This window comes from Aquarana catesbeiana, linkage group LG01, assembly GCF_042186555.1.
Source record: "Aquarana catesbeiana isolate 2022-GZ linkage group LG01, ASM4218655v1, whole genome shotgun sequence".
Taxonomy (NCBI): domain Eukaryota; kingdom Metazoa; phylum Chordata; class Amphibia; order Anura; family Ranidae; genus Aquarana; species Aquarana catesbeiana.
In genome coordinates, this window is record NC_133324.1 from 626355998 (window position 1) to 626378425 (window position 22428).

The window sequence follows — 22428 nt, forward strand, 5'->3', positions numbered from 1 at the left end:
TCTAACGTTCCTGTTTTAGCTACCCCAAAAGATCTTGGAGAGTTCATTACACAAAAGAGAAACAATGATTATTAGGTTAATTTCTTTATGAATACTACCTCCACGGGAGAGCAAGGCATCGCGTCTGCTGCCAAACCTACCTTCTCTGCCACAGTTTCAGCTCCATGTCTGTCCAGCCTCAATTTCTACTTGGAACTCAACTTCCATGTTCCAGCTCATTTATTCTTCTCCAGCCAATCCCCTCCCCCCGCCTGACCCTCCCTCCCCACCCATCCCATGGGTGGGGAGGGAGGCTTTGCGTCGCTTTAACTGACAATTGCACGGTCATGCAATATTATACACAAACAAAATTTATGTCCTTTTTTTCCCACAAATAGAGCTTTCTTTTAGTGGTATTTGATCACCTCTGCGTTTTTTTTTTTTTTTTGCGCTATGACCGTCAATTTTGAAAAAAAAAAATTTTTTACTTTTTGCTATAATAAATATGCATAAAAAAAATAAATAACAATTTCTTTATCAGTTTAGGCCAACTTGTATTCTTCTACATATTTGGTAAAAAAAAAAGTAAGCGTATATTGATTGATTTGCGCAAAAGTTATAGCGCACAAAATAGGGGATATATTTATGGCATTTTTATTATAATTTTTTTTTTTTACTCGTAATCAGCGATTTTTAGCGAGACTGCAACATTGTGGCGGACAGATCGGACGCTTTTGTGGGACCAGTGACATTTATACAGCGATCAGTGCTAAAAATAGCCACTGATTACTGTATAAATGACACTGGCAGGGAAGGAGTTAACACTAGGAGGCGATCAAGGGGTTAAGTGTTCCCTAGGGAGGTGTTTCTGATCACTAGGAACAGAAGATCTCTCTCTACTTCCCTGTCAGAACAGAGATCTGTTTGTTTACATTGACAAATCCCCGTTCTGGCTCTCTGTGGAGCAATCGCGGGTGCCTGGCGGATATTGCAGCCACCGGCGGAGCGCGCGCGCCTGCTATTACACTTAAAGTGGCTGACGTACACCAACTGCGATTCGCGCAGCCGTGCCAACCTGCCACAGTATAATGACGGTGGCTAGACGGCAAGCTGTTAAAATAGGGATAGTCCCCGGAAACCAGGGACATCTGGTCAACCTTTTTTAACCTTCAGTGTTATACAGTTCAAGACTTAAAGGGTAACTTTGATGGGAAAAAAATATAGCAAATAAAAAAATAATAATATAGCATATAAAATTGCTACACAAGCCATGTTGTAATATAATGCTATTAAAAATTACCTTTCCTTTACAGTCTTCAGCTGCTGTAATTTTCTGAAAAATTAAATGCAATATTGCAACTTGGAGGCATTCTATACATTATTGGTGCACAGAACGCCTCCAAAAAGGTCATTACCTGCTTGTGTGATTGGCTCACTGATTTTCCCAGAAGTCTGCACTAAGATACAAATTTTAGGCACCCCTTGCAAAAGGAATTTTTAGTTTTGGTGGGATACTCTCCAAGGGCTAAATACTCCTAAAGGGATGCAGACCCTGCAGCTTTTCTCATTAGACTGCTGAGAGTACACTACCTGATTATAATGAACCAGACCATCCCAATGTCTTCAGAACAACCAAAGATATTGTAGCAGTAATCCCAAGAGGGGCTGCTGCAAATACATAGGTCTCCCTCATCTTTTTAGATTCTGCCCACGCTGTGTTCAGTTCCAGAAACAAACCGACAAATTTAGGCTCAGTCTTTTTGAAGTTTTATTGCAAATCTTGAACAAATGCAGGGTGGAGGGATGAGGGTGTAGTATACTCAAAAGCACACACAAATCTTGGAGGACAGATTCCTTGAAAAAAAATCCTGATTTAGCAGTATTGGGCCCTATAGTAGCAGCCTCAAAATAATGCTGATAGTGGAGGGGACAGCCAGTTAACCTGAGACCCTATGTGAGCAGTTACAGTCCTTAGAAGCAACTTCTGGCATCTAACCTGCAAACACTTCCACACCTGGAGCAATATGTGAAAGAATCTTAAGCTGGCCATACAATTTTCTTATTCAATATCCTTTAGATTTACCTTCAACTATGTGCAAGTGCCTGCCTGATTGCATACAAATTGAACATGTGTACATTTGACCTCACATTATATGGTTTTGGTAAACCTAAAGGAAAATTGTACAAGAAAATTGTATACTGTGTGGCCAGCCTTACTCACAATGTCTAGACAGCTCCCAACCAGCTCCCCTGCAACACTCTTCAGTGAAATTCTTCTTCTCTAGCCCAGCATCTACATGTAGTATCTTCCAGGCCCCCCAGTACATGGCACCTATTGAGGCCTTGCAGCAGTAACATCTCTGAAACACACAAAATTCCTCCCAGGGGTAAGACCCCAGGAGAGAGAGTGCTCTGATCAGATCCTCCCAAATGTTTATCTTCTCCCCAGCCACACCTTCTGGATCAGCCTCCCAGGGATTGGCTAGGGTCAAATAACTATTCATAACCCAGGGATTAATACTCCCACGCTATTTCTGGAACATTCTTTAAAGGGCAGGAAGAAGCAATCAGCCCCTAGGTTTAGAGATAAACCCGATCAGACCGAACAAGCAAATATGCAATTTCAGCTGGGTACAGCAGAGTCATACACTAAATTTAGCCAGTCCAGCACTACAGCACTACAATAGGGCTGAATCTGCTACAAAGTTTGTTAAAATCCCTGCAATGTATGGTACCACCCAGAAGGGATTATTTTTTTTTTCTCAACAAAAGTTGAGTTCCTCATTATTATTTTGATTTTACTTATTCACATTCAGCCAGTTGCTGCCTTCCCACCCGCAATGTACTGCAGACGAGCGGCGGCTCCAGGCAAAGCGACGTACCCACTGAACGTACCCAGCCAAAGATTTTGTTGATCTCCTGCAAAGAATGGCGAAGCAGTCCTGTCCCTATGTTCGTAAATACAGGCACAGGATCTGGCTGGTTTTTCTCTTCCTCCATAATTTTCGGTCCAGGGAGAGAAAAGAAACACACCATACTGTGAGCAAATGCAGCCAGCAGTTCCACTGGCTGAAAATAGAGCTGATCAGAATAGAATGGCCCCAATCATCTCTATGATCTAAGAAACCGGAAGCTACAAGCATTTCATCACTTCGGTTTCGACAGATATAAACAGCACCATTTGTAAATTGGGAAAGTATCTTTTCACACCCATCTTGGTGTGATCAAATGCTTTAAGGGCAGAGGAAAGATCTAGAATCTAATAGACCCCAGATGTCTCAGAAAAGAGAACCTATCACTGCCTATTACTATCACAGGGGATATTTACATTCCCTGTGATAACAATAAAAGTAATAAAAAAAATAAAAATAAATAAAAGAGACAGTTTAAAAAAAGGAAAGAAAAAGAAATACATTTAAAAATCAAAGCACCCCCCCCCCCACACCCTTTCAAAGCGTCACCTATGGATATTAAAAATTGATGTCGTTTTTAGCCATTGCACAGGCGCAATTTTAAAGTGTGTCATGTTTGATATCTATTTACTTGGCGTAACATCATCTTTTATATGTTACCAATAGGGCAATATGTGTTTTTGTGCATTAAAATACAAAAAAGTGTTTTTTTTTCCAAAACATTTATGTTTGAAAAAAACGCTGTGCAAATACTTTGTGACATAACAAATTGCAACACCCACCAGTTTATTCTCTAGGACTTCTGCTTTAAAAAATATATAATGTTTGGGGGTTCAAAGTAATTTTCTAGCAAAAATTACTGATTTTTACATGTAAACAAAAAGTGTCAGAAAAGGCCTGGTCTTCAAGTGATTAGAAGAGTGGGAAGTATGTGACAGATGCTTCTAATGTTGGGCATAAAATGCCAGGACAGTTCAAACACCCCCCCAAATAACCTCTTTTTGGAAAGTAGACACACCAAGTTATTTACTTAGCAGCATGTTGAGTCCATTGTAGATTTTATTTTTTGCCACAAAGTTGTCACTTTAATGAGATACACATTTCTTACACATGCCATGGATATATGTGAAATCACACCCCAAAACACATTCTGCTACTTCTCCTGACTATGGGGATACCACATGTGAGAGACTTATTGGCAGCCTAGCCACATACAGGAGCCCATATTTCAATGACTGCCTTCAGGTCTTCAAAGGGCGTTATTTGCTTATTTGACTTCCTGACTACCTATCACAATTTCAGAGGTCCTGAAATGCCAGGATAGTATAAAACCCCCTCAAACGAACCCTTTTTGGAAAGTACTCCAAGGTATTTGCGAATAGGCATGGCGAGTATTTTGCAGATCTCATTTGTTACCACAAGTTTTTGGAAAATGAAGAACGAAAACAAAAATGTATTTTTTATTTTCTTTTTTCATTTTTCAAAAAAAAAAAACAACAAAAAAAAAAAAAATAGATCTGCAAAATACTTACAATGCCTCTTATCAAATTCCTTGGAGTGTCTACCTTAAAAAAAGGGGTCATGGGGGGGTTTTGTACTATCCTGCCAGTTTAGGGCCCCCGAAACTGTGGAAGGTAGTGAGGAAGTGAGATGAGGCCCTTTGAGAGCCTGAAGGATTTTGGGGGCCTGTGCGTGGCTAGGCTGCCAAAAAGTCTCTCACATGTGGTATCCCCATACTCAGGAGAAGCAGCAGAATGTGTTTCTGGTTGTAATTCCATATATACCCATGGTATTTCTGAGAAATATCTCATTAAACTGACAACTTTATGTAAAGAGAATTTTTTTTTTTCATTTTTCAAAAACTTGTGGCACAAAATCCATGCAACATGCCTCTCAGCATATAACTTGGGGTGTCTACTTTCCAAAAAAGGGTCTTTTGGAGGAAGGGTGTCTGTACTATCCTGGTATCTCTGGGCCTCCAAAACTGTGATAGATAGTAGGGAAGTGACATGAGGAAATTACAGCCTTTGGAAGCCTGAAAGGTGGTCATTGGTTTTTGACCCCTGTACACGGCTAGGCCCCCAAAAAGTTGCACACATGTGGTATCCTCATACTCGGGAAAAGTAGCAAAATGTGTTTTGGGGTGTAATTCCTCATATACTCATGCCATGTGTGAAAAATGTCTCATTAAACTGACAACTTTGTGTAAAAAAAAAATTCATTTTATGCCCCGTACACACGGTCAGACATTGATCGGACATTCCGACAACAAAATCCATGGATTTTTTCCGACGGATGTTGTCTTGCATACACACGGTCACACAAAGTTGTCGGAAAATCCGATCGTTCTAAACGCTGTGACGTAAAACACGTACGTCGGGACTATAAACGGGGCAGTAGCCAATAGCTTTCGTCTCTTAATTTATTCTGAGCATGCGTGGCACTTTGTGTACACACGATCGGATTTGTGTACACACGATCGGAATTTCCGACAACGGATTTTGTTGTCGGAAAATTTTATAGCAAGCTCTCAAACTTTGTGTGTCGGAAATTCCGATGGAAAATGTGTGACGGAGCCCACACGCGGTCGGAATTTCCGACAACAAGGTCCTATCACACATTTTCCATCGGAAAATCCCACCGTGTGTACAGGGCATAAGTTTTCAAAAACTTGTGGCAAAAAATAAAATCTTCCAGCACTCAACATGCCCCTCAGCAAATACCTTGGAGTGTCTACTTTCCAAAAAGAGGGTCATTTGGGGGTGTTTGTACTGCCCTATAAACTATTTAAAAAAATAGCCTTTAGTTGTAGGCTTCATGTACACTGCAGTTGGTAAACAGAGGTTTAGGAGCAGTTGGGTGTTTTTTTCAGCTGCCCCTGAACTCTCCTCTAAGTTATCTTATCAGTACATGTACACAGGGTCGTTTATAGCCATTTCTAGGCAGTTGAGCTTAGAAGTTTTTTTTTGAAAGAAAAAAAAATGCATTCAGGACGGATGTTCAGAGGCATTTGAAACACCAAACGCCTGTAACAGCTTGTAAACACGTGTAAACGCGGTAACTCACATTTAGCAATGTTTCGTTTACAGGTGTTTTTAAATTTTTGACTATTTTAAAAAAAAAAAAAGCTTCTAAACGCAAACGTGGCTAAACTGAAGTTTTTAAACATTGTTTACTATCTGTCAAGTTAAATCGCTCAGGGGGATTTGTAAAACGTTACGTGCACATTAAAGTGGAGTTCCATCCAAAAATGGACCTTCGCTTTAAGGGAAGGTGACCCCCTGACATGCCACTTTTGGCATGTCATTTTTTTTTGAGAGGGGGGGGACAGAAACCCTCTTTTTAGAGGGTTCCAGCTCCCACTTCCTCCTGGCGCACCCGCGGCGCCGGAAGGAAGATCACCTCGCCCCCCCTCTCTCTCGGCAACCATCTGGGACACATCACAGGTCCCAGATGATTGCCCGGCCAATCACAGCTCGCAGCGTGGCTTGTGCATGCACAGTGCGTGCCCGGCTGTGAAGCCACAGCCAGGCCCCCACAGTGACAATGCCGGCACTACAGAGAGGAGGGGGAGACGAGCGGGGGTTCATACCCCCACATCGCTGGACCCTGGGACGGGTAAGTGTCCGATTATTAAAAGTCAGCAGCTGCAGTATTTGTAGCCGCTGACTTTAAATTTTTTTTTTAGTTAGAACTCTGCTTTAAGCCTAAGTTTTCACAAATGTTGAGACATTCACAAAGAGAATTTGTTTATAAATAGACCCCTAAACCCTGGCTCACACCAGTGAGGCTGAAGTAGCGCTTCAGAGCAATTTTGATTTGTGATCTCATTGCGGCTTGCAACTTTATTTAACAGAAGCCAATACAAGTCGCAATGAAATCTCAGAAAAGTAGTGCAGAAATCGTTTTTAACCACTTGCCACCCGCCCACTGTCAAATGACGGCTGGGCGGTGCGGCTCTCGTTCTGGGTTGATGTCATATAATGGCCTCCCAGAACGACCGCTTTTGCGGGCAGCATGGCGATCGCGGCCGCGCCATGTTGCTAGGACATGGCGCGACCCCGATCTGTGTATAGAGCCACAGCCGCGGCTCTTTAACCATGTGATTGGCTATGTCCAATCACAGCCGGTCACATGTAAACACGGAGATGCCGGTAATCGGCGCTCCTCGCCTCACACTGACAGAGTGTGAGGAGAGGGGAGTTGATCAACAGCATCTCCTCACAGGGGACAGCTAGGTATGTAATCAGGGCACTGATCATCAGTGCCCTGATTACAATTAAGTGCCCACCAGTGCCAGCAATGATTGCCCAACACTGCCAGCACTCAGTTCCAATCAGTGCCCACAATTGCCACCAATCTGGGCCCACAAGTGCCAGCAATCAGTGCCCACAAGTGCCAGTGGCCATTAGTGATGCCAGTTAGTGCTGGCTATCAGTGCTGCCCATCAATGCCTATTACTGCTGCCCATCAATGCTCATCACTGCTGTCCATCAATGCCCACCAGTGCCATCTATCCGTGCAGCCTATCTGTGCCCACCAGTGCCGCCTATCTGTGCCCACCAGTGCCAACCATCAGTGCCACCTATCAGTGCCCATAAGTGCGGCATATTTGTGCCTCCTCATCAGTGCCTAATCAGTGCCCATAAGTGCTGCCACATCAGTGCCCATAAGTGCAGCCTTATCAGAGCCCATCAGAAAAATTACTTATTTACAAAATTTACTGACAGAAACTAAGAAAAACTTTTTCTTTTTTCAAAATTTTTGGTGTTTTTTTTTTAGGAAAAAATAAAAAACCCAAGAGTGATTAAATACCACCAAAAGAAAGCTCTATTTTTGTGAAGAAAATTATAACAATTTCACATGGTTACAGTGTAACATGACCTGGGCAGGAAGGGGGTGTAAGTGCCCTGTATTGAGGTGGTTAAAGTTACTGCGTCTTGAGTCACAACAATTTGAATGGTTCCATTGCCGCAAATGGGGTGCGACTTGTCGAATCGGTGTGAACCAGGGCTAACTGAATAGACTTCGTCTAGGCAAACATAATGGAATCAATAATTTCCAAATGGTTAGACCCTTTAGATCCTCTTCCATTTTTTCATATTAATTTTCCAGTAGAACCAGTTAAGTCCATAGACTGTGCCAGTTGCAATTATAACAAAGAACTGGACAAAGGTTTCCAGTTTTATTTTTTTCTGCATTAATTTACCAAGTTTTTTTTCATGATTTTTGCATCCTATACTATCCCAGTTTGTCACATAATGAACATATGTTGTCACATGTAATATGTTAAAGCGGAGTTCCATCCAAAAGTGGAACCCCCACTTATTTGCTTCCTCCTCCCATCCAGTGCCACATTTGGCACCTTTCAGGGGGGAGGGGGTAATAGGGACCTGTTTTTGACAGGTCCCCATCCCCACTTCTGAAGGAGGCGCTGCGGCGCCGTCTCACGGAGGTTCGGCCCCCTTCCTCCTTCCTCCACCGCTGAACCAATTAGAAAGCGCAGCAAGCTTTGCGCATGTGCAGTGGGTTTCCCTTAGTGGAGATGGTGGCAGCAGCACCCAACAGCCAATATGAAAATCGGCTGGGCTGCCGACATTGCAGGCTGCCTGGACAGGTACTGTAAGTGTCCATATATTAAAAGTCAGCAGCAGTGATTGTAGCTGCTGACTTTTAATTTTTCTTTCCCCAGGAATTCCTCTTTAAGTTTCTTTAAGTTTCTACGCAAACACTTTAATGTCCACTAATTTTTTGTGGTCTAATGTACCACATTGCTGTTTGCACTGCATCAATAAAGCACAGTTGCTATGTATAAACTATGTATATAACCATAACTTTTCTCCATGTAATGCAAACTAATCCTGTAATAGGACATGCATTATAAACATGTAAGATGAAATAAAGAAAGTAAATCAGTGATTGTTTGAAAAAAAAGCCAGTAGATATCATTCTAGTATTACTTATAATTTTTTATTGTTATGCCGATCGTGTGTACACAAATCCGATCGTGTGTACACAAAGTGCCACGCATGCTCAGAATAAATAAAGAGATGAAAGCTATTGGCCACTGCCCCGTTTATAGTCCCGACGTACGTGTTTTACGTCACCGCGTTTAGAACGATCGGATTTTCCGACAACTTTGTGTGACCCTGTGTATGCAAGACAAGTTTGAGCCAACATCCGTCGGAAAAAATCCTAGGATTTTGTTGTCGGAATGTCCAAACAAAGTCCGACAGTGTGTACGGGGCATTAGGGTTTCAAAAGCAAAACCAAAGGGCCCCCTGTGTCTATAATATTTACCTGAAGTCAGGGCCGTCTTTAATTGTGATTGGGCCCTGGGCAAACATTTTCTTGGCCCCCCCCCCCCCTCCATTCTGAGACATACAAAAAATAGCAGGTAGACTCAAAATCAGTTTACTGCAGCAGATCACACAGCGATTGCAATTGTTTGCCAGAGGTTACAGCCTATCCTTACTGCTCACTGGCTAGTTTCTAGAGCAGGGGTCTCAAACTGGAGGCCCTCCAGCTGTTGCAAAACTACAAGCCCCATCATGCCTCTGCCTGTGGGAGTCATGCTTGTAACTGTCAGCCTTGCAATGCCTCATGGGACTTGTAGTTTCTCAACAGCTGGAGGGCCACCAGTTTGAGACCCCTGTTCTAGAGGTTACAACACATAATTTCTGCTTGCCGATTGGTTGCTAGAGTTTAATGTACATTATTAGCGCTCACTAATTGGTTGCTAGGGGTTACAGCACATCATTACCACTTACTGATTGGTTGCTAGAGATTAAAGCAGATCACTACTGTTCGCTGATTGGTTGCTAGAGGTTAATGCACATCATTACCTCTCACTGAGCAGTGGAGCAATCCCAAATAATTGAGCAAGTAAAGGGGCACATTAATACACATACTACAGGAGAGTGTCAGAGAGTGCAGACATACTACAGAAGATTACCAGAGACTGCGGACATACTGCAGGAGACAATCAGAGACTGCGGACATACTGCAGGAGACAATCAGAGACTGCGAACATACTGCAGGAGACAATCAGAGACTGCGGACATACTGCAGGAGATTACCAGAGACTGCGGCCATACTGCAGGAGATTACCAGAGACTGCGGACATACTGCAGGAGACAATCAGAGGCTGCGGACATACTGCAGGAGACAATCAGAGGCTGCAGACATACTGCAGGAGACAATCAGAGACTGCGGACATACTGCAGGAGGCAATCGGAGACTGCGGACATACTGCAGGAGACAATCAGAGACTACGGACATACTGCTGGAGATTACCAGAGACTGCGGACTTTCTCCAGGTGATTACCAGAGACTGCGGCCATACTGCAGGAGATTACCAGAGACTGCGGACATACTGCAGGAGACAATCAGAGGCTGCGGACATACTGCAGGAGACAATCAGAGGCTGCGGACATACTGCAGGAGACAATCAGAGACTGCGGACATACTGCAGGAGGCAATCGGAGACTGCGGACATACTGCAGGAGACAATCAGAGACTACGGACATACTGCTGGAGATTACCAGAGACTGCGGACATACTGCAGGAGATTACCAGAGACTGCGGACATACTGCAGGAGACAATCAGAGACTGCGGACATACTGCAGGAGACAATCAGAGACTGCGGACATACTGCAGGAGACAATCAGAGACTGCGGACATACTGCAGGAGACAATCAGAGACTACGGACATACTGCAGGAGACAATTAAAGGCTGTGGACATACTGCAGGAGACAATCAGGGAGATAATCAGAGACTGCAGACATTATACAGGAGATGGTCAGAGAACTTTCAGCAATGCACAGCTGTACTGTTGAATAACACAGCTCAGGGTTTAAACTTTCAGGCATTTTATGGGTGTAAGGACATACCTGTCCAGCCAAACTAACTACATACATTCAGGTGTGTGTGCGGGGCTTCCACTCTCTGCTCTCACTACAACAGCCGGGAGCTCCACTGATGCTTTGTTGGGGGGCCCACGTCACCTGTGAATTGGGGCCCCGATGACAGCTTGGCAGAGCGCACAGAGGACACGGGAGGATGTATTCCCGCGCTAGCCAGCTGAGAGGGGCAGGGCCGGAAGCTCCACTGACGCTCTGACCCCGCCCATGTACAGCCTGTGTACTCGGAATAGAGCGTCTGTAGTGAGAGCCAGTGATCGGAGTAGGAGTGTCATTGGAGCTCCCGGCCTGTATTCAACAGCCAGTATAGAGGGGGCGGGGCAGGGAGCTCCACTGACGCTCCCACTCCGATCACTGGCTCTCACTACAAACGCTCTTTTCCGAGTATACAGGCTGCACGTAGGCGGGGTCAAAGCGTCAGTGGAGCTCCCGGCCCCGCCCCCTCTCAGCTGGCTAGCACGGAATACATCCTCCCGTGTCCTCTGTGCGCTCTGCAAAGCCGTCATCGGGGCCCCAATTCACGGCTAGTGCGGGCCCCCAAACAAAGATTGGGCCCAGGGCAAGTGCCCCGTTTGCCCTGCGCTAAAGAAGGCCCTGCCTGAAGTCATTTTTTCTAGTGCCACAGAATAAAACTGCTTTCATGGCAATTCAATAGTAGCTCTCAAACAGGTGCATCTCAAAAAATGAGAGTGTAATCAAAAAGTTAATTTATTTTAGTAATTAAATTCAGAAAGTGAAACTCATATATTATATAGATTCATTACACACAGCGTGATATATTTTAAGCATTTCTTTCTTTTTTTTAATTTTTATTTTTAATTTTGATGATTATGACTTACAGCTAGTAAAAACCCAAAATTCAGTATCTGAGAAAATTAGAATATTGTGAAAAAGTTCAATATTGTAGACTCATTGGGGGTTATTTACCAAGGCAAATCCACTTTGCACTACAAGTGCACTTGGAAGTGCAATCGCTGTTGATCCGAGGAGGACATGCAAGGAAAATTAAAAACAGCATTTTTTCTTGCACATGATTGGATGATAAAATCAGCAGAGCTTCCCTTCATTTCAGAGCTTCCCCACAGATCTACAGGGATCTACAGCGACTGCACTTCCAAGTGCACTTGTAGTGCAAAGTGGATTTGCCTTTCGGAAATAACTCCCTATCGTGTCACACTCTAATCAGCTAATTAACTTGAAACACCAGTAAAGGTTTCCCGAACTATTAAATTGTCTCAGTCTGGTTCAGCAGGTTAAGCTGGATACACACTATACAACTTTTATTGTGTGATTTCCTTTAGATTTACCTTCAACTATGTAGTGCAAGGGCCTGCCTGATTGCATACACATTGAACGTGTTTAGGTTTGATCTCATGTTATATGGTTTTGGTAAATCTAAAGGAAAAAATCTAAATAGAATTGTACAGTGTGTATCCAGCTTTTCAAAATCATAGGCAGGATTGCTGACTTGACAGTTGTCCAGAAGGCAGTCATTGACACCCTCCACAAGGAGGGTAAGTCATAAATGGTAATTGCTAAAGAAGCTGGCTGTTCACAGAGTGCTGTATCCAAGCATATCAATGGAATGTTGAGTGGAAGGAAAAAGTGTGGTAGAAGTGTATGTGAGAGGATTTTCATTACGAAAAAACGTAAAGAAAAAAAAAAGTGCAGTCGCTGTAGATCCGAGGGGGACATGCAAGGAAAATAAAAAACAGCATTTTTGCTTGCACCTGATTGGATTATAAAATCAGCAGAGCTTCCCCTCATTTCAGAGCTTCCCCTCAGATCTACAGTGATCTACAGCGACTGCACTTCCAAGTGCACTTGTAGTGCAAAGTGGATTTGCCTTTCGGAAATAACCCCTATTGTGTCACACTCTAATCAGCTAATTAACTTGAAACACCAGTAAAGGTTTCCCGAGCTATTAAATGGTCTCTCAGTCTGGTTCAGTAGGTTAAGCTGGATGCACACTATACAACTTTTGTTGTGTGATTTCCTTTAGATTTACCTTCAACTATGTAGTGCAAGGACCTGCCTGATTGCATACACATTGAAAGTGTTTAGATTTGACCTCATATTATATGGTTTTGGTAAATCTAAAGGAAAAAATCTAAATAAGATTGTATAGTGTGTATCCAGCTTTTCAAAATCATAGGCAAGATTGCTGACTTGACAGTTGTCCAGAAGACAGTCATTGACACCTTCCACAAAGAGGGTAAGTCATAAAAGGTAATTGCTAAAGAAGCTGGCTGTTCACAGAGTGCTGTATCCAAGCATATCAATGGAGAGTTGAGTGGAAAGAAAAAGTGTGGTAGAAATGTATGTGAGAGGATTTTCATTACAAAAAAGTAAACAAAAAAAAAGAAAGCCTAATTTGCACCGCGAAGGGGAGGCAACGTCCTGTTGAGGGTGAAGATTCGCTCTAAGCATGACATTTGGGCTTTGAATTGGGCTGTCATTGCTAACAGTACATTTCAAAGGAGCTTGAGATAATTATAAGAGATAATCCTATGGCAAATTAACTACTATAGGTTATGATTCCTGCACCAGAACGTAGAAATTGCACCAGTGTACTTACCTAGTGCCTCACTATAATATGCATCCCGAGAGACTGAAAGGCCAAAATAAAATAAAGCATCTTGAGAGAAATAGAACATTGCATTTTTTACACGTTCCATAAAGGACATTCTGTCTGTGAATCCAGTCATTATACCGGGTACATAGGAAAACGGCATTGGTTGCTGACCACAAAGTCTTTCTAAAGTATTAGCCATTGAGAACCTAAAGGAATAGACAAATGGCACTCCAATGATCTCAGCGATAAGTTCACCACAAGGAGCTAGTGGGTCTGCAACAAGGATATCAAACTTCTCATCTTTTAACTTCCTTAACATCCCCTTGTTCTTTATGATGCCATCACACACTAGCTGCTCTACCTCCACAGCATCTGCCAAGGATTTTTTCATTCTGGTAAAGAATTCCCAGTAGGACATATTGGGAAGATCATAAATCCACGTGCGTAAGAATTCCTCTAGTAGCGCTTCATTTCTGGCTCTTGAAAACGCAACAGAGAAGACTTCAAATTTTAAAACTGAGGTTTTGTTGGTGTCCATGATAAGGTTGGCTGAACTGACCAGCACTGTTACTTCGTGGCCTTTATGTGCAAGGTTTTCAAGGATCACATTTAAGTTCATAAAATGACTGCCATCTGTTGGCCAAGCCAAAATTTTTCCTGAGTCTGCTGTGCCAAAGAAACTTACATGCATCAGAAGTAAAACGCTTGCATAGAGCATTTTGAAGAACTGGAGTGCACAGAGACTTCCTGAACAAGAGAATAGTAGGAACTACTCAGCTGCACTTTGTTAGCTTGGTTTATCAGGAAATCACATGATCTGTACATTCTATAGAAGGAACTTCCTTTACTAAAGGATAAATGAATTCTTTCAATTTCTTTTCACAATGCTCCATCTACAGGGCAACAAATGATATGCATGAAATTGGAAAAAATACTATGAAGCTGATTGCTGTGTAATAAACAGTTGATTTACCAAAACTGGAGAGTGCAAAATCTGGTGCAGCTCTACATAGAAATCAGCTTCCAGGTTCTTTTTTGTCAAAGCTTAATTGAACAAGCTGAAGTTAGAAGAGGATTGCACAGCGGCACCAGATTTTGCACTCTCCAGTTTTAGTATATCAACTCCACTGGGTTTCCCATACATTGTATGAACAACCATTATATCCCTTATTTACCGTGTTTGGAGGGGAAGAGAAGGTGGGTAAAAGAAGAAAGTGAACAGTAACAACTTCCATAATATTTTACTTTATAGTTTCCTCTTTGGCTTTTCAAAAAGAGTACTGTCTTTTTAAAACTGATTTAACATTTTTGCTCGTCCTGGAATCCAGCTCACAGAACTAACTTTATATCAAGGAAAATTAAATCACTTACGCCTTGCTTAAACTTGCAGTTGGGGGAAAGTAAAAACACATGGCAGAGCTGCCCCCCAAACGCTCCCCCTCATGCTGCAAAGACAGCGGACTGGGGTGTACATATGCCGCACCCACAATGCTCTACATCACACTGCAGCACAATTTACCCCCAGTGTCCAGTGCTGTTGGTTCAACTAAACGGGGGGAGCGGGCCAAGTTTACATAATTCTCGCCTAGGTGAGAATTGCAGAAGTGGGGACGGGTACCTGTTAGAAAAGGTACTCGCTCCCAGAAAAAAATCTTTCAAATATGTTGGGGGGGGGGGGCAGTACTTTCACTTCTTCTGTGTACAAAAATAGCCACATCTCACCAGCAGAAACTAGCCACATACCTATTTATCGCAGCCAAATGAACAATAGCAAGGGCCTGGAAAAAGCCGGCTGTTTCATTTTCGGAGGTAAAGAATACCTTGATGACCGTTATGATTCATGAAAAAATGTCCAGTGTCCTCCAGGACTCCCATGCCAAATTTCTTAAGGTGTGGGCCCCGTGGTGGTCCTATGCTTTCCCTACTTTACATCCGACTAGTCTAGGACTCTAAATTTAATTTGCCCCATCTCCAGCCAGGGTGAACTTTCTTTCTCTTTCCCACCTCCTCTTTGTCCCTCTTTCTTACTCGTCCCGTTTCTGGGCCTCTTCCCTGAGCTCTGTTCTACACCTAACCACAACCCCCTCCCCCTACTGTTGTGCGTCTTGTTTTTCTTTTTTTTTTGTGCCCCCTCCCCTTTTATTTTTATTATTTTTTTCTCCCTCCATTCTGCGAACAGCTCCGCTCCCCCTTGTCTACCTTAGCCCCTGGGTCTCAAGGCTCGGGCATAACGCACTGACCCCCGGCCTCTGCTTGCAAGTCGGTGTTAGTTTAAAATCTATACCCTCATAATATGTTTTATTATGTATTTTTACGTGAACTTCTATCTTATGTTTCATGTCCTACGTGGGAATTTGTTATCTGGTTTCCCCCTTTTCATATATCAATAAAAACATTGTACCAGAAAAATGGCCACCTCTGATCACAGAGAAAGGGAACAGCCTCTGGAAACCGAGGAGGTCTGGTCAAACACTTTAGAGTTCAACATTTTACAGTTCAGAGCAACTCCACTTTTGTGGAAAAAGAATAAAGTGAATAAAAAAATAATATCAATAAGAATTTCAGTTTTGGTGGCGTACTCCCCAAGGGCTAAATACTTCTAAAGGGATGCAGACCCTGCAGTTTTTCTCATTAGAACACTGAGCGTGCACCACCTAATTATAATGAACCAGACCAACAGCTTTGTCTTCAAAGCAACAAAAAGGTAGGGATCTGCTACAAAGTTTGTTAAATCCTCTGCAATGTATGTTAACCACCCAGAGGGGATTGTTTTTTTTTCCTCAATACATGTGGAGTTACTCTTTATAATTCAATATTTTTATTGAAAAGATCTGGTAACAACAGAAATAACACTGGTACAAAGCCAATTCTCAGGTTGTCATCATATCAAGACACAGGTAAATAAGGTATGAACAGTAAGGATAAGTAAAATACAACATCAGAAGAAAAAGGCATACAAAAGGCAAAAAATGGTCCCAGGTTAATATCCAAAGGTTAAATGTACTATCCATTATAATCAAGAAATAAAACAAAAAGCCCTAGTCCTGAGCCATAATGGGACCGATATAGCTATGTATGATGGAGGGCAGGAACAAGGGCAACAGATTGGGGGGGAACGGGTAGGAGGAAAATAATGGGTAAGGAGTAGCACGGAGACCCCCGACACTATTCTCTGAGACTATTGTTGGGCACACAACTGTATAAGGCCCCAAAGAAAACCGAATGTACATTAAATGTAGATAACAGAGAATGAGTAAAAACAGGAAAAAAAAAAAGGGGGGGGGAGAAATAGAGAAGAAGAAGAGGGTCAACCCGGAGCTCAGCCGAGATATTTCAAATCCACAGATCCCATATCTTATCAAACTTTTTAGAATTGTTATGAAGTATATGAGTGAGCTTGTCATTTACCATGATCCAATGGATATTACTCTTGACGTAATCGAGGGTTAATACCCGACTGCTTCCAATGCCTAGCAATTGTGATCCTTGCTGCCAGCAATATATGTGATCAAGAGCTGCTTCTGGGGATCTATGAATGTTCACCTCTGTCACCGAATTTATAAGGTTAAATATCCTGATCCAGAACCTACTGATGCAACGTCCCCAATTGGCCACAATGTGGAAAAGAATTTGGCGATGTGGAAGGATGCATTTTGGCTACCCTGACCGGAACTAGATACCAGCGCAGGAGTGTTTTGTAATTAGCTTTGATTAGAGACTTATTGATGGAGAGGAGTTACTCTTTAATACTTAGATTTTACTATTGAACATTTCATTTAGGGTGCACCAATGACACAAGATTCCTTGAGCATTATAGGTTTCTATATAAAAAGAGAGCAAGCAAAAGATGAAGATAGCTATGTAGTTATGTAGAGCTACCCGTATAGGGGCCATTGTAGTTTAACAGGCTCTTTCCCGAACAATGCAGAGGCAGCCAGGCACACAGCAACAGTCCATTCACTCTGGCTCATTGAACATTAAATGGTTCATAAACACGTAATTTTTTTTTTTTTGCAATCCCAGCGTCCAAATAAGTAGGGAAAAAAACAGAAAAACCTTTACCTGCAACCAAAGGTTTAATTTTCCTGGTTAAAATCAGCAATTTAATAAAAAAAATGCAGAGAATCCCACTTGCATGATCCAGTGACAACAATGTTTTTATAGCAACAGTCTAGATTATCTTGAACAGCAACAGATTAGCAAGCAGAACAAAGGCAGAGGATTCTTCCCTGCGTAGCATAGCCTGTTCCCCATCAGGATGCGCACTGTCCTTTGATTTGAACCACAGTTCAGTTTAATTTGTAATGAACACAGGGGCCAGCCACAGTGAAGTGATTGCCCTCCTGGGCAGGACAGCAATATCAGAAAAATTCTAGGAGACCTCCCATAACATCTCATCTGTAAAAGTTTGCACCATCCTCCTAAGAGGGCCCCACATATTAGCAGACCATTCCTGGTCTCCGCGTCTAGCTTTCTTTATCACTACTTTATTTTTGTAAATGAAGCAGCCCACGCTCCAATTGCCTTTGATGTCTAAAACCCTTTTTCTAGTAGGTGGGTTAGTTTGGCTTCCTACAAGGTCTTGGTTTGCAGAGATATTTGTAAAATTATTCTTTGAACCACTCTGTTCTTTTCTTTCTCAACTTCACCCATCACTTCAAAAGGTTTTTCACCTTAATGCATAGTGAGGGTTTACAAACCCTTTAATTATGAAATAGTCATGTGCAAAATGTTATATTTACCTGGCTACAACAACAAGCAATGATTCTCCCAAAAAATTGCAAACTCAAAGTTAACGTTGTATATGCATTACAAAGTTGCATCAAATGCTCAACTGGAAATACAGATCTTTTGCAATAAAAACTTGGCTATCACCCTAGCAGTTATTCATTAACTACATTTATGTACTTTGTGGTCATGTTATACAAGAGGAAAAAAATGTAAAAAATCAGTGTCATACATCTGAACTCAGTTGTCCCCACACCTATCAGCTACATTTGTTAACTCCAACTGGTTTTCTTTGCTCAATGATAAACGCAATAACATTTCCCTTGCACATCAAAAAATTTAAGATAAGACACCACTTAGATCATTCATTCTTAACATCTTAACCTACCACCATAGTGCAAAGGTGCATTGATCCACAGCAATCAGATTTCAGCAGTCAGGGCCGGTTCACACCATGCCTGCCCATGAATTGCACAGGAACGCACTTGTGCTTTCCTGTGTGATTCACACTGCATGGAAAACGGTTCTCCAGTTGCGATCTACAGCTGGTGTCAATACAAAGTTACCGACACCCTAAAAGCAGGTTGCAAATGCAGGGAGTTTGCTCGCACCTACCGGCACCAGATCAATTAGTACTTTTTGTACCATGCGTTCTGGGTGCAGTCTATTTGAAAAAGTAGTGCATGCACTAATTTTGGTGCTGTGTGATTTTAGTCCACACAGAACTGCATGTGACTTGCACAGGAACACACAGCACGTTCCTGTGCGATTCATGTGTGGGCATGGTTTGAACGGCCCTTAACCACTTCAATACAGGGCATTTATACACCCTTCCTGCCCAGACCAATTTTTAGCTTTCAGTGCTCTCACACTTTGAATGCCAATTACTCAGTCATGCAACACTGTACCCAAACAGCATTTTTATCATTTTTTCATACAAATAGAGCTTTCTTTTGGTGGTTATTTAATCACCACTGGGTTTTTTATTTTTTGCGACATAAGTGAAAAAAAAAGCGAACATTTTGAAAAAAAAACAAAACTTTTTTTTAGTTTCTATCATACAATTTTGCAAACAAGTCATTTTTGTTCATATATTTGGGCCAAAATTTATACTGCTACATATCTTTGGTAAAAATAACCCAAATTAGTGGATATTATTTAGTCTCTGTGAAAGTTATAGAGTCTACAAGCTATGGTGCAAATCATTGAAAATTGATCACACCTGATGCACCTCATTTCTTGAGGCTCTGAAATGTCAGGAAAGTACAAATACCCCCCAAATGACCCCTTTTTGAAAAGTAGACAATCAAAGGTATTTAGTAAGAGGCATGGTGAGTTTTTGAAGTTGTAATTATTTTCCCACAATTCTTGGGAAAATGAAGATTTTTTTTTTTTTCACAAAATTGTCATAAGTTATTTCTCACACACAGCATAAGCATACTTCCAAATACACCCCAAAATACATTTGCTACTCCACATGGCGATACCACATGTGTGTGACTTTTACACAGCCTGGTCACATACAGAGGTCCAACATGCAGGGAGCACCGTCAGGGGTTCTAGGAGCATAAATTACACCTCTAATTTCCTAACGACCTATTACATTTGTGAAGACCCTGGAGCACCAGGACAGTGGAATTACCCACAAAATGGCCCCATTTTGGAAAGCAAATACCCCAACATCTATTCTATGAGGCATAATGAGTCTTTTGAACGGTTCATTTTTTCCACAAGTCTTCGGAAAACGTGGAAAGAAAAAATACATTCTGCTATTCCTCCTGAGTATGGCGATACCACATGTGTGAGACTTTTACACAGCCTGGCCACATACAAAGGCCCAACATTGAAGTAGTACCTTCAGGCGTTCTAGGAGCATACATTACACATCTCATTTCATTCCTACCTATCACATTTTTGAAGGTCCTTGAGCACCAGGACAGTGGAATAACCCACAAAATGACCCCATTTTGGAAAGTAAACACCCCAATGTATATTCTATGAGGCATGGGCTGCAGATAGGTACTCGGGTACTCTGATGGACTGGAGACAGGTACTTGGTTACTCTGATGGGCTGGTGATAGGTACTTGAGTACTCTGATGGGCGGTGACAGGTACTCAGATGGGCAGTGACAGGTACTCAGGTACTTAGATGAACTGTGACAGATACTCAGATGAACTGTGACAGGTACTCAGATGAACTGTGACAGCTACTTGTGTACTCAGATGGACTGTGACAGGTACTCAGATAAACTGTGACAGGTACTCAGATGGACTGTGACAGGTACTCGGGTACTCTGATGGGCTACAGATAGGTACTCGGGTACTCTGATGGGCTGGTGACTGGTATTCGGGTACTCAGATGGGCTGTGACAGGTACTCAGGTACTCAGATGGGCTGTGGCAGGTACTCAGGTGAACTGTGACAGGTACTCGGGTACTCGGGTACTCAGATGAACCGTGACAGGTACTCGGGTACTCAGATGGACTGTGACAGGTACTCAGGTACTCGGGTACTCAGATGAACTGTGACAGGTACTCGGGTACTCAGATGGACTGTGACAAGTACTCAGGTACTCAGATGTACTGTGACAGGTACTCAGGTACTCAGATGGGCTGTGACAGGTACTCGGGTACTCAGATGGGCTGTGACAGGTACTCGGGTACTCAGATGAACTGTGACAGGTACTCAGGTACTCTGGTACTCAGATGGGCTGTAACAGGTACTCAGGTACTCGGGTACTCAGATGGGCTGTGACAGGTACTTAGGTACTCAGGTAATCGGGTACTCAGATGGGCTGTGACAGGTACTCGGGTACTCAGATGGGCTGTGACAGGTACTCAGGTACTCAGATGAACTGTGACAGGTACTCAGGTACTCGGGTACTCAGATGGGCTGTGACAGGTACTTTGATGGACTGTGACTGGTACTATGATGGGTGGTGACAGGTCCTCTTTATTGGGGGGGGAATCAGTGTGTGTTGGTGTACACTGTAAGCGGTAACGAGCTGTTACCGCAATCTCCTTCTCACGCACAATCGGTGTGTGAGGGGGAGAACCCGGTAACATCTCGTTACCGCGGTTTGTTGACATTCTGTGACCAGCTGTGATTGGACACAGCCGGTCACGTGGTAAAGAGCCCTAGGGGCTGGCATGAGCACCGTGCACGTGGGCAGTACATGTGACCAGCTGTGATTGGACACAGCCGGTCACGTGGTAAAGAGCCAATTGTTATAGGCTCTTTACACGGATCTGGGATGGGCTGTGTCTAGGGGACACACCTCATCCCCGATCACTGTGCTGCAGGCCCTGGGGGCCCGCAGGAGCAGTGAGAAGTCGAAGATGTCATATGACGCCCGCCCAGGATGGGAGATCCCATCTGCGGATGTCATATGACTATAGCCCGGTATTGAAGTGGTTAAAGTGATTTTAAAAGAAAAAATTTTATTGAAAAAAAAAAAACAAACATGTCGTACTTACCTGCTCTATGCAGTGGTTTTGCACAGAGCAGCCCTGATCCTCCTTTTTTTGGGTTCCCCGCTGGTGCTCTGGGCCCCTCCCCCTTGTCGAGTGCCCCCATAGCAAGCCGCTTGCAAGCCAACATTTTTACCAGGATCATTGGAACTATTATCCCCATTGGAAGATTTCCCCCTCTTTCTTGTTCTGGTGATAACCCACTTTCACTTTCACTCTCAGTAATAACATTAACCTGTTGCCACACGCCCACCGTTATATGACAGCGGAGCGGTGCCCATTCACACAGGGCATGCGCGCGATCGTGGGCGCGCAGCCCTGCACTGTTGGTGGCGATGCGTCCCCAAAACACAGCGCGTCACCGTCAGGGGTGAACAGCCATTGGGCATGGCTGTTCACCATGTGATCGGCCGCGATTACGTCACGACTGATCACAAATGGGTATTCCCCTCTTAAGACTGCGCATGCGCACGTTCGGGAGCGTGCAGCGCGGTCATGTTGGTGGCGGCGTGTTCCCATGAACACTGCTCATCACGACAAGGGTAAACAGCCAATGGCTGGCGGCTGTTTACCACGTGATCAGCTGTGAACCATTCACAGCCGATCACTAAATGTAAACATAGACCGGTTACTAGCTGTTACCGGCTCTTCTCTCCTCACACACCGTTTCTAGTGTGAGGAGAGAAGAGCCAGGAGCAGTGAGTTACCGATCTATGTATTGTAGTGTACTGCACCAACACCACACAGTAAAGAGAACCTGTCATATCGCCCCCCCCCCCCCCCCCCATTACAGCTGTCACCCAACAGTCACCACATCAGTGCTTATAAAAATGCACCTGT

General features: G+C 43.2%; 1 protein-coding gene across 5 annotated transcripts in view; it reads right to left on the reverse strand.

Annotated features, from left to right (window-relative positions):
- Window positions 1-22428, reverse strand: part of LOC141108787 (UDP-glucuronosyltransferase 2A2-like) — a 133490-nt gene that overhangs the window by 39271 nt on the left and 71791 nt on the right. The window contains exon 2 of one of the 5 annotated variants that reach the window (XM_073600750.1): window positions 13394-14023. The exons of the other annotated variants lie outside the window; for them this stretch is intronic. Within the exon in view, the coding sequence (XP_073456851.1) occupies window positions 13394-14023 (630 nt within the window). The remainder of the gene's footprint in view (window positions 1-13393; window positions 14024-22428) is intronic. 5 annotated transcript variants of the gene reach the window in all.